Source organism: Castor canadensis, chromosome 1 (genome assembly GCF_047511655.1).
Source record: "Castor canadensis chromosome 1, mCasCan1.hap1v2, whole genome shotgun sequence".
Classification (NCBI taxonomy): Eukaryota; Metazoa; Chordata; class Mammalia; order Rodentia; family Castoridae; genus Castor; species Castor canadensis.
This window is the reverse complement of record NC_133386.1, coordinates 146942846-146954278: the sequence shown is the minus strand read 5'-3', so window position 1 is coordinate 146954278 and position 11433 is coordinate 146942846. Positions and strand designations below refer to the sequence as shown.

The following is an 11433-nucleotide window of genomic DNA, read 5'->3' as shown; positions in this document are numbered from 1 at the left end:
CGTTATAAATTATTTATTTCAGCTATGGTTTTGTAGGTACAAGGTTTGAGGATCAAATCTGGTGATGATCTTCTTGTTAGCAATGTCCTAAGGCAGCACAGAGCATCACTTAGCAAGAGGCAGAGAAAGTGTGTGTGTGTATAGTTCAAAATAAGGTAAAATAAACATGTGAAACCAAGTTATACTGACAGGTTGTGACCTGGCAGCTGTAGGAACTTAACCCTAAACGCCCCCTATGAATAGTGATTCAGTATTCAATAATCCATCGTTCATGGTAGCCTTATATAACTGCTGCAGATGAGGACTGTGACTGCACAGGCATATGTACATCCCAGAACAATTTAGTTTCACTTGTTTTCCTACTTTTATGTATTATAATGCAGACTAGCTTCTTTCACTCAGTAGATTCATACAGATTGTTACTCATAGTGGCAGACAATGTCTCCTTATAAATTTATCTATAAACAGCATGTGACTGGGTTTTCTTTTTTTTTTTGCTTTAATATACAATTTTCCATCTCTGGATAGTTTAATCCTTTGATATTATTGTGATTATTGATGTATTTAGACTGTTTTGACATTTTATTTTGTTTCGCTCACTTTTTTTGTGCTCATTTCTTAGATTTTTAGAAAGCTTTGTTTTATTCTCCCCTTTTTCTCATTATCTCTCATCACTTCTCATTTGGAGATTGTATTTCCAGCAATTAACACTGGAATTTTATCATGCATACTTGAAAGACAAAAGTTGGTGTTAAATGTTCACCTCCAAAATGTAAGAATTTAACTGTCATTAACCCTTTTCCTACTAGGCATTCCATTTAATCTCACAATTTGGCATAATTATCTTTTGCAGATAATATGTTTACACTTTCCTACATGTAAAAACGTATCAAAGTCAGGAGCTGGTGGCTCACACCTATAATCCTAGCTACTTGGGAGGCTGAGATCAGGAGGATTGCAGTTTGAGGTCAGCACAGGCAAAAAGTATTTAAATTTACATAACTCAGAACCAGAATTGATTGCTTATTTTCAAACTGTATTTCGTTCTAGATATTACTGTTTACCAACTACTTATACCTACTACACACTAGGCACTACTCTCTATAGTAAGTTGTTAACCTGACATTAATCAATTAAATCCTTACAACACTCTAATGGGCTGAACATTATTGATACATACAATTTCTTTCCTAAGGTTATGTACCTCAAAACCAGAATTAGGATCTAGGTAGGCCTTTTTGTTTTAAGACAAGGTGTTGCTCATGCAGCCTAGGCTGGCTTTGGACTCTCAATCCTCCTGCCTCAGCCTCCCAAGTGCTAGGATTATAAGCATGTGCCATTCCTGGCTTACAATCAAGACCTTTTTGATTTTAAGTTGCATTCATTCACCTTTTCACTGCAATGTGTAATGTATCTCTCACTTCTTGAATAACTTCTTTCTTAATCCAAGATATCACACAGTGCCCAGGATATCAGATGAAAGGGGTGTTTGAGTTTTGCTGAGGTAAAATGTAATCCTGCAAAGTCTCTAGGGAATGTCATCTTGTATTTGCTTAGTCTCAGCCATTGACAGACTGCAACATAGTCCAAGGCTGCTCTCAAGCTACAAATAGCAATCAACAACTTTATGAGTTTTGGGGAAATCAGTTCCTAATTCTGCTTCCCCAAACCAAAGTGGCAAACAGCTTCACCCCATTATGCAACTATTTTAAGACAATGATCATATACTGGACTTTTTAGTTGCGATTAAGTGTCCAGTTCTCTAAGTTGTTTTTCTCCATGGATTCTCATTTTCATTTCCTGTGGAAACCACATGACCATCAGGTAATGGTTCACAGTACCATTAGTGGACACTTTACAGACTGAAAACAGAAAGAACAATTTGGTAAAGCAGTTATTCCTCACCATGGAGAATGCTTACTATCAGCATGAACTAGGGTCCCAGGACTGAGGTTTGTGTCCAATCTCTTCTTTTTCCTCTCCTCCCACTCACTAAGCACATCTCCAGGTCCTTTGAAACTGTGCATAAAGCAACCCTCTGTATTGCCATCCATGTAAGATGCTATGGAGAAAAAGTGATTAAAAAAAAAAAAATCAGAAAAACTTATGGAGGTCTAATTTTACTCTGATCATAGGCAAAAGAGCAGGGAGGAAGTACCACTGTGAAACAAGTGTGCTGAAAAGGCTGTCTGGTATGTAGTTGGGTGATGCTAAAGTGGTTTGGGCTGTGGGTGCAAATGCTGATGACAGGACATGCAAGATGTATAGCCAACTTTTACTTATAGTACCTACTTGCTGGTTTCTGTGTGAGCTCTAGAACAGTTTTCTCCTTTCCATCCAGCAATCAAATCACATCAGATGGAACTAATTTACAAAAAGCTGTTTACATTTATTTAGTCATAAGCAGCAGACTGCTCAATTTGACTCAAGACCACAAAGAAACCATTTCTCCTTCTCTTCATTCTGAGTCTTAGAGTTGAGACCCAGACTGGCAGGAATGCTATCTGGGTCCCATTCACAGGTTTACAAGTTTCTCATTGAGGGCGATCTGGGACTGTGTGAGATTGGCCAGGTAGGTCACCATCAGCAGGTCCTAGAAGACAAAGGATAAACAAGTAAGGGTTGGATGCAAAGAGAGCAGAGAGGCTGGGTGTAAGGATAGTCCTGGATAAATGACAGATGGGAGAAACTGAGAAGTCAAAGGTGGTGGAAGACAGAAATTTTCCCATTTCTACTGATGCATTTACAGAATAGGGGTGCTTTAGGTGAGATTCATGGGTGGAGAATGGGGGGGGGGATGTTTCCCCTTCATGGCACACAGAAGGGGAAAATTAGAAATTCTACTTTCACTATTTCTAAATTTGAGCATTCTTATCATGAATCTAGGTAACAGGTCACAATAATGTCAGCAGTACCTAAGACAATGTAATCAAGTGAAAGAGAAGAAAGAGATTCCCTGAACATTATACTACCTTTTCCATCCTCCCAATCAGTCTCCTCTACACTAACTCCAGGCCAACCCATCCAACTCCATGCTGAGGTGCAAGAAGCCAGGCTCCCAGGGACCCAGCAATGGCACTCACATTGATGTTGCTGTTGAGCATGGTCTCAAAGTCTTCAGGAACTATTTTGGGTACTTGGTTAACCAGACTCATCAAGAAGCGGCCCACAGTATTGTCAGCTGACACCTTCCCAGACTGAGCATCAAAACAAAGATCTAATGAGGCAAGTTCATTCTCAGCACTGAGCACTTATCATTTCATCAGTATATTGCTCAGAGATCTTTGGGTAGAAATCCGCCCCCTCCCTTGTTTTTCCTTCCTTCCTCTCACCAGCACATCCTCTGCATACTGCAACACTGTGCTTAGGGCATCCTGGATGCGAGCTGATGCCCCTCCTACTTGTTGCAAGTCACTCGAGAGTCCAATCACCCGGTTGGGACTAAAACAGGTCTTCATGATCAGGTCAACTGTGTGAAAGGGTTGGGAGGCGGGGTAGGGAATTGAGACAGAGGAAATTTAGTCACACCACTGGGAGAGAGATAGTCTGTAACCATCCTGCTAACTCTGGACTCACTTGGCTCCCCTATACTCTTGGCTCTGCCCTTACTGGCTTTTCTTCTTTCTGACAGTGCTCAGCTCTTCCATCTGGTATGCCATCACTAGTTTTGGACTCAGGCTACTGATACAGACAATTTCCTACCTCTAACAATTTTCAAATAATGGCCTTAAATCTTAGCCATCACAGACTATAGGTCAATGGTTTCTTTTTAAGCCACCTAAGGCTTCCATCCTTATTATAAAACAACACGCCCCTCATTTGAAAAAGCCTAAGACCTTTAAAGAATATATGGGAAGTTTACTCACCTCCAATGCGTTCCGTGTCATAATACGCATATTTCACTGTTAGAGGTGTGAACATCACTCCCATAGTCCTTCCAGGGACACCCATTAAAGTGCTGGGGAGAGGAGAAAAGGTAAATAGATGGCCTTGGGAGTTGGGTTTCCTTGTCTAGCCTGGGCTAGGAAAGCAGTCATAACAGGAATGGCTTTGGCTTCCAGGGTTCTTGAGATAAAAACTAGGACCCCTTGAACCCCAGAGGTCTCATGTGAGCAAAACTTATTTTCTCCCCTTAGTTCATTCCATACACCCAACCCTTGGCCTGTGAGAGGGTCTGGCTCTGGCCTAATCCTTTTAGAGGATGACTTCACATACTACAATGTCAGTGACAAGAGGATAGGACTCTGTTCCTGTGTAGCTGGCTGCCATAGAAAACAGTAAGAGATAGGTCTTTTTTGGAACTGAGCCTTCCACCAACATTGAAAGCACTGTCTTTCAATGAAAGTGACCTCTACACTTTCAAATGGATTTTGATGAACCTAAATTATATGTAAAGCTAAGAAGTTGGGCCATGGTTGATGGCCCATGAACTGGCACGTAAGGACTTGGCACCCATCTTACTGCATAATATTTGGCTACATTAGCATCAGACACACAAATAGCAAATGGCAACGTTAAACAGTGTAAGAGAGGTACTAATAACTGCCTTCACTCTAACCAGAAAACAAAATCCCTCCAACTCCTACAGAAGGCTCTTCTTCAGTTCACTAGAGTTCATCCCAACAACTCCCACCAACTAGCATTGTGTAACTGCCTGCAAGTTCAACATGTCAACACTGTAATGTTACTGTCACCAAAACTATACCTCAATCCTGGATTAAAAGATGTGTTTGAAATAAGGACAGTCATTCTTAAATTCAGAGAACTAAGCTAAGTTCTCTGAATCATGACAAACTAAAGGTTAACTTAGAAAGGTAATAAACATGGTGAAGAATCATGACAAGAACACCAGGTGAGGGTTGCCTATTCTAGAAAAGATGACATGAAAGAAACATGATGGCTTATTCAAATACCTAATGGGCTGTCATTTGAAACCGGTCAAGAGTATTAAGTACTTGGAGTAAAAGTAGGATCAGTGAGTGTAAACTATGGGGACAGATTCTGCTTCAGAGTAAAACCTTTCTAATGATAGCTGTTGAAAGACAGGAATGAACTTCTTGAAGAGGCAATGGAGTACACACTGAAGGAAGAGAACCTGTGGGGGTGGGGTATCATCTAGGCATGGTGTTTTGCTTCTTAAGCCATAAAGTTGCCCCAGGACTCAGGAGTCACCTGACATAGGCCTTGATGCTCATGCGGCCATTCTGGAGACCCGTGTCCACGGTGAGGTGAATGGGGTTGGGGGCTTCCCGGCTGTAGTACTCATGGATCAGCACTGAGTGCTCTGTGATGTCATGGCCTGTGGCATACCTGAGAAATGGAACATAGCTGTAGATTCATGACATGTAACACCAATACAAAATATAAAGGTGGCATGGTATCTCTAGACACCTCTATGGTAGCAACACCTAACCAAAAAAAAAAAAAAAAGATTCACATAATAAAAGCTACAATTCAAAATAAACATTCTTGACCTCATAGGATCAGAACTGTCAGTGAAATACAATTAATATTCCTCAAGTTTACATATTTCAGTATCTTATTTCCAAAAGGGGAAGACAAGCTCTAGTCTCATGGCAAAAGAGCTTGGCAATTACTCCTGCCCCCTCCCCAACTTACCAGCCTAGGATGAGCTCATTTGGGGAGACTTTTTTGTGCAATTCATACATATTCTTAGCAAATTCCATGTCAACGGCCACCTAAGAAGGAAGGCAGGAAAGGAGGCTAAGAAGCTAGAAGTCTAATGAACAACGGAATAAAATGGACAGAGGCTACCCCCACCAAACAGAAGGCCTTGGGAAGTACATATGATGGGATGAAGCTTATTGGCTGTAGGAGCTCTAGTTGTGAGCACAACGTATTGTGCAGGAGGGCCCTTGAGGGGAGCCTGGCAAATGAACAGTTATAAACTGCATAGGGGCAGGTCAAGTCTCCACTCACTTCATCTTCTGACTCATTGTGCGGGACTGAAAAGCAATTGGTGACTTCCACTGAGTGCTTGTCAACAGTTCCTGTGGAAGAGAGAATTGGCCATGTGTTATATAATCCTAGGGATTCCAACAGCCCTCTGACTACTTTTGAAATGCTTTTGGCAGTCTCCTCAAAGTCAGTGAATACTAAACCGATGCATTATTAGCTCAAGCTCAGCACTAATGGGATCGAGATTCTCCACAGGACTAAAACTCTGGAATGATCTCCAATTCTTCCATGCCTCAACAAACAGGGTTTATTCTTTCTTTATAACATCTCCCCTTTTACCTATCTGTTACTTTCTACTAACAACTTTTTCTAGACCTTTTACTCTACACATTCCTTTTTTAGCCTCTAGATGTTCTCCCTATAATTTAACCTGCAGAACTGCCTGGAAGACTTTAATGTCTATATGTAACACTAATATAATACCTTAATCTCACACTCTGAGCACAATTTTAGAGAGTGTTTCTGTATAGCCTTAACTGTGATCATGCAGAAATCCTCTACCTGTGAACCTTAAACAATGTCAGTCTTTACCAAAAACTTTTGTTCTTCTAGTTCTGATTTCTTTACTCCTACTACTTTAGTTCCTTTACTCATTAAAACACTAGTCCCCTGAGTTCTTTACTACTCTCTTCCAACCTACTCCTCCCACCCCAGGCTTCAATTACTTTCCTCTACTGTAGAGTACAACGTTGTCTATACTCACTACTACTTGCTAATTCCAGTTTACCACAGCTTCTGCTCCCTTAGCTAAAAGTACACCCCTAAACACAATGAATATATATTCTTTATCTCATTTGACCTGATTAGCATTCAATAGACTTGACTGAATATCTTCCACCTTAAAGCTTTTTCCTTGGACTTCCATAACTCCAGTCTCCTAGTTTTCTTTCTTCTTTTTTTATTTTTGTTGGCTTCTCCTCTGCCATCTCAGGTTTTCTGCAGTCTTAGTTCTTCTATTTTTCTCTCTTTTCTCCTTTTCTAGGTCAAGCCCTGACCTAGAAATGTTTTTGTTAATAAAAGTTTACATGCCCAATTATTTATGCATTATTTATAGCTGCTTTCTTGCTAGAAAGGCAACACTGAGTAGTTGGCAACAAAATGTACACAAAGCTTAAAATACTGTCTGGCCCTTTACACAACGTTGCTGATCCCTGTATTTGGTGATCTCATCTACTTTTATGATTTCAATTATTTTTTATCCTTCAATAGCATAATTCCTAAGTTGATAAACTTGTCCACATCTCTTATATTTTTCACCTTTTTTTTTTTTGTGGTGCTGGGGATTATTCAATTTTCCAGTTGACTTCATTGACACACTCAGCAGGCATCTCAGCAGGAACGCATAAGCTGAAGTCAATCTCTACCTTCCCTTTATTCTTCCATTCCTAAACAAAGATCTAGAAGTCATCTTTGATTTTTTTTCCTAATCCTTCTGATCACACCAAGTCCTATCAACTCTATTTCCTACCATTCAACTCATCAATCCTTCACGTAAGTGCTTTTCTATTACTAGAAAAACCTCTATCTGGTGTCCAAGAACAGCTTGTGTCTTTCTCTTAACCATGCTCTATAAAGCAGCCAGAGTAAACTTTTAATTTCTGCTAAAATGCCTATTGCTCAAGATCTTCCCTAAACAGCCCTGAACTAGGTTAGACTGAAATTTTGTCTTCTTATTGCTCCCTGTAATCCTCCTTTACAGCACTTTACCTACTTGGAATTATTTAATACCTTGATGGCTCCTCGCTTTGTTAGCTTTATTTCTGGCAATATCTCTCTTTCCTACATGCCTACAATGCTGATCTCTTCACAGTGGATTTACTGGTCTCTTTTATATTTCTGTAATTGCTTCAATGACCAGTTCAAACGTCTTGTCTGTGAAGCTTTTGCCAACCTTCTGAAATAGTTAAGTCTGCATTTTCACGTTACTATGCTATTTCTATTAGAGCATTTACCATGTTATATTCAAATAATTAGCAAGGAAGAATACATTTCCATCTTGAGTTTTCACAATAGAGCTCATCTGATCAAACTTTGAATTCTAAGTACCTAAGTTTTATGGCACATAAAAGGCACCAAGGACTTCATTTGATCAAATGAAATGTTTTACAAATTAATGCTGAAATGAGAAAATTTTAAGTTTTTAACAAGCAGAATTTGTGCTTCATTGTGTTGTAAACATTGCTTTGTAATCCTCACAAGTACTGTACCATGATTTAGTTTGGAAGAGGCTCTGAGGACACTATAAAAACTAGGGCATGAAGCATAAACCTTTGGTAGAGAATTGTTTTAAACAGCTCCAGTGAGTTTGGAAAATCTGAAAGCACAGTAACTGTAAAGTGCCAAGTCAGTCATGCAAAAAAATCCTGTTATAGAAGCTTACAGTAGGGCAGTCACAGAAAGCTAGCCCACTGTAGGAGATTAAGAACAGAGTGAACAGTAGGGGTACAGGATGGAAAACTGATACTTAATAACTCTCCTGGGAACCTGGAGGTGAAAAGTTAAACAAATAAGGGAGAAAAGAGAAAGCACTTATAGCAAAGAGTATACAAAGGCTTGGTTTGAGAAAAGATATAACAACAGTTAAAAAATAATGAACCATTTTAAATTTCGGAAAAGCTACATTGTTAATGATAGAGAGTATGTGTCTGTGTGTGTACCTGCGCCTGTGCTAGGTCTGATGGTGTGGACAGCAACCAATAGTTTTATCTGTGCCAGCAGTCAGTTGCTTTCTGTACTAATCTCATTCTGACAAAGACTAATTATTAAAGAAGTCCCTGAATGAACTAGACTTTAGGTAATTTATCCTAAGGCACATGGCTAATATTTGCTGGTGTCTGTCTATATATCTTGTCCTCGGTTTCCTGTAGTGTAAGGATCGCTGCAAATTCAAGAGTGAGAAAGAGAAGTAATGCAAACAACTAGGGTGGACTTAGTATTTAAAACTTGCCACTAAGAGTGAAAATAAATATGATGGAATCAGCAGTTCCCAGGGAAAGGAATTAATTCAGCAATCCTTCTTTAGTGCTTTCTAGTTTTACAAGCTACTTTATCATAAGATGTATCTCCTAAAGTCTGGAATACAGGAGAGAAAAGGATTATTCTTCAATCTGAAGCTTAAGGGTAGATCTGCAGACAATACAATTATTTGTATTCAAATAGAAAAACAGAGACAGCGCTGGGGGAAACAGGTTTTACTACCTTAGGAACTAGTGTTAAGGGAGTCTGAGCGACAGAGAACCAAGCTCAAAATTTCAGGAAAGCAAAACACGAAATCCTAAATATGTTTCAGCCAAACTTGCTTTACTTGTGGGAAAGGGTAGAATTCTACAGACTCCCCCACGCCCGGTCCCCCGAAATTCGTTGTGAACTGGACGAAGACATGTGGTCAATGGGGAAAATGTGGTCACTGGGCTAAGAAGTGAAGGTTTAACTTCTTAATGGCATTTGAGCTCAGTTTTGGAAGAAAGGGGCTAGTCATATGTGGCATAAGATGCTGCTGGGACTATTAAAAATAAAATGTAGATCATTCGGCGCACACTAGGGTATTTAGCCAGTAACTACTCTTTGAATATTTTACATCGCTCAAAGTTAACAGCAAACCGGCAGAGGTTCAAGTCTCCTGGGACGATAAATCGCAGCAGAAAGGTGAAATGGAGAAACAGCTAAGAGACCAATGGGGAGGGAGTAAGAGGGGAGCAAGGTAAATGAGAAGTGGGAAGGAGAAAAATATAACTTTCTTTGATCACTCACCCAGCAGTGTTCCGATCACTCGGGCAGCGCCCTCGTTGCGACGCTCGTAACTGTCCACGATGGAGGCCAAAATGACCGGGTGCAGCCTGACCACGCGGCCTCCGGGGAAGGGCCCGGGGAGAGCAGGGCCAGGCAGCGAGGGCGCCTGGGTCTGCGCCTGGGTTTGTGCAGAGGCCGCGGTCTGGCCCGGAGCCGCGGGCGTACCTGCCGCTGCCGTCGAGTCTGAGGGTGCGGCGGAAGCTGGAGCGGTAGCGGGAGCCGCAGCCGGCGCTGGAGTTGAGGCTGAGGCTGGAGCTGGGGCGACGGCCGGGGCTGGGGCTGGTGTCGGGGAGGGAGTGGAGGGAGGAACACTTGCCGGGACTGACGGAGCGGCCATCTTGTCGAGAAAGGGAACTTAGAGAGGAAGGAAGTGAGTTGAAAAATATTAGGAACGCGATAGGCTGAATGTGTACCACGTGAACTAGATCTTGATGCCTATTGGTTTGATGGGACTTCTCGGGGCACTAAAATTTCCTGCTTGTTGTAATTCTTTCCGGAGTTTGTGCTCTTTACTTTCGGTCCGATATGCACTCATTGAGGACTGAACAAAATAGTTCCGAATAAACTTCAGACTGCATTAGACACAACTAAACTCGGTTTACAGGCTGCCCCCAGATGGCACCAGAGAGCAACGCAAAAGCTCACAAGTCGTGTTTTAGATTTGGGATTATGAATGTCAAATCACCTTTTTAAAAGGTCTTTATTCTTAACCGCGTCAAAAAGTGTCAACAGGGCGGTTTTTTCATTCATCAAGTTGCATGCCTAATATATATCAGACGCTCTTTTAGGCTCTTGGATTATGTCAATGAACAAAATAGGCAAAAGTTTACATTTTAGCAGGGAAAGGTGCTTTGATAAACAGTAATTAGTATATTGTGCTATGAAAAATGAACAATTAACGGAGGGTAATTTGGACTCCGGGGTTGTGTGGGATCAGGGTAGATTACAATGAAAATGTAGATTACAATGAAATGTGCAGACTTGAAGGGTCCAGGCAGGTGGCCATTATTTGGGGCTTTTTTGGAGAGAAGAACTTTTCAGGTAAACAGCTAGTGTAGAGGCCTTAAGTCAGAAGTAGGCCTAGTGTGATCAAGGAGGCTATTTGGTGGCTGGATGTTAAGATCAAAGGAGAGAGGAGCAGTATGGACCCCTAAGTCCTGGGTCAGGAGCAGATCATTAAGAACTTCCTATGTTATAGGGAATTGACTTCTGTGTTTATAGAGGGTGAGAAGTCCCAAGATCTGTAGAACCGAGGGCATTAGATCCAGTCTGAAAGTCAGGGGGCAGAGATCCAAGAAATAATGTTTCTTTGGAGTCTGAAGGCCAGAGAAGACAGATGTCCTCCCTCAAAGCACCTGGGCAGGAAGAGGTCCCTCTTACTAGCAGGAAGTCCAGCTGTTTTGTTCTGTTCAGTGCTTCAACATATTAGATGAGAGTCACCATATTAGGGAGGTTAGTCTGCTTTTTCAGGCTACTGGTTCAAATGTTAGTGTTATTCCAAACAAAGATTCTCCCAGAATTATGTTTGACCAGAAGTTGGGACACCCCATGGCCCAGTTAAGTTGACACATGAAATTAGCCATTACACATAAGTTTCTTTTGTCCTGGGGGACATACTTTAGAAGTCTTTTTTTTTTTTTTCATTTTTCTTTTATTATTCATATG

The 11433-nt window shown here is 41.0% G+C and overlaps 1 protein-coding gene across 1 annotated transcript; it reads right to left on the bottom strand.

The window, feature by feature from the left end:
* Nucleotides 1-446: 446 nt before the first annotated feature.
* Eif3f (eukaryotic translation initiation factor 3 subunit F) lies at nt 447-10123 on the bottom strand. Its single transcript, XM_020187326.2, has 8 exons — nt 9730-10123; nt 5941-6011; nt 5620-5699; nt 5173-5310; nt 3867-3958; nt 3333-3469; nt 3084-3197; nt 447-2593 (listed from the first exon to the last, which is right to left on the bottom strand). Exons 1-8 carry the CDS (start codon nt 10103-10105, stop codon nt 2516-2518), a joined length of 1086 nt encoding a protein of 361 aa, XP_020042915.1. The 5' UTR covers nt 10106-10123; the 3' UTR covers nt 447-2515.
* Between the last annotated feature and the right edge of the window lie 1310 nt (nt 10124-11433).

Bases quoted from the DNA above. Each gene is read 5' to 3' on its own strand.
- Eif3f (XM_020187326.2), bottom strand. From the start codon at position 10,105: ATGGCCGCTCCGTCAGTCCCGGCAAGTGTTCCTCCCTCCACTCCCTCC. The intron at 6,012-9,729 runs GTGAGTGATCAA...TCTCTTCCACAG, and splicing joins AGTGATCGGAACACTGCTGG to GAACTGTTGACAAGCACTCA. The intron at 2,594-3,083 runs GTGAGTGCCATT...TTTGTCTTCTAG, and splicing joins TGCTCAACAGCAACATCAAT to GACCTGCTGATGGTGACCTA.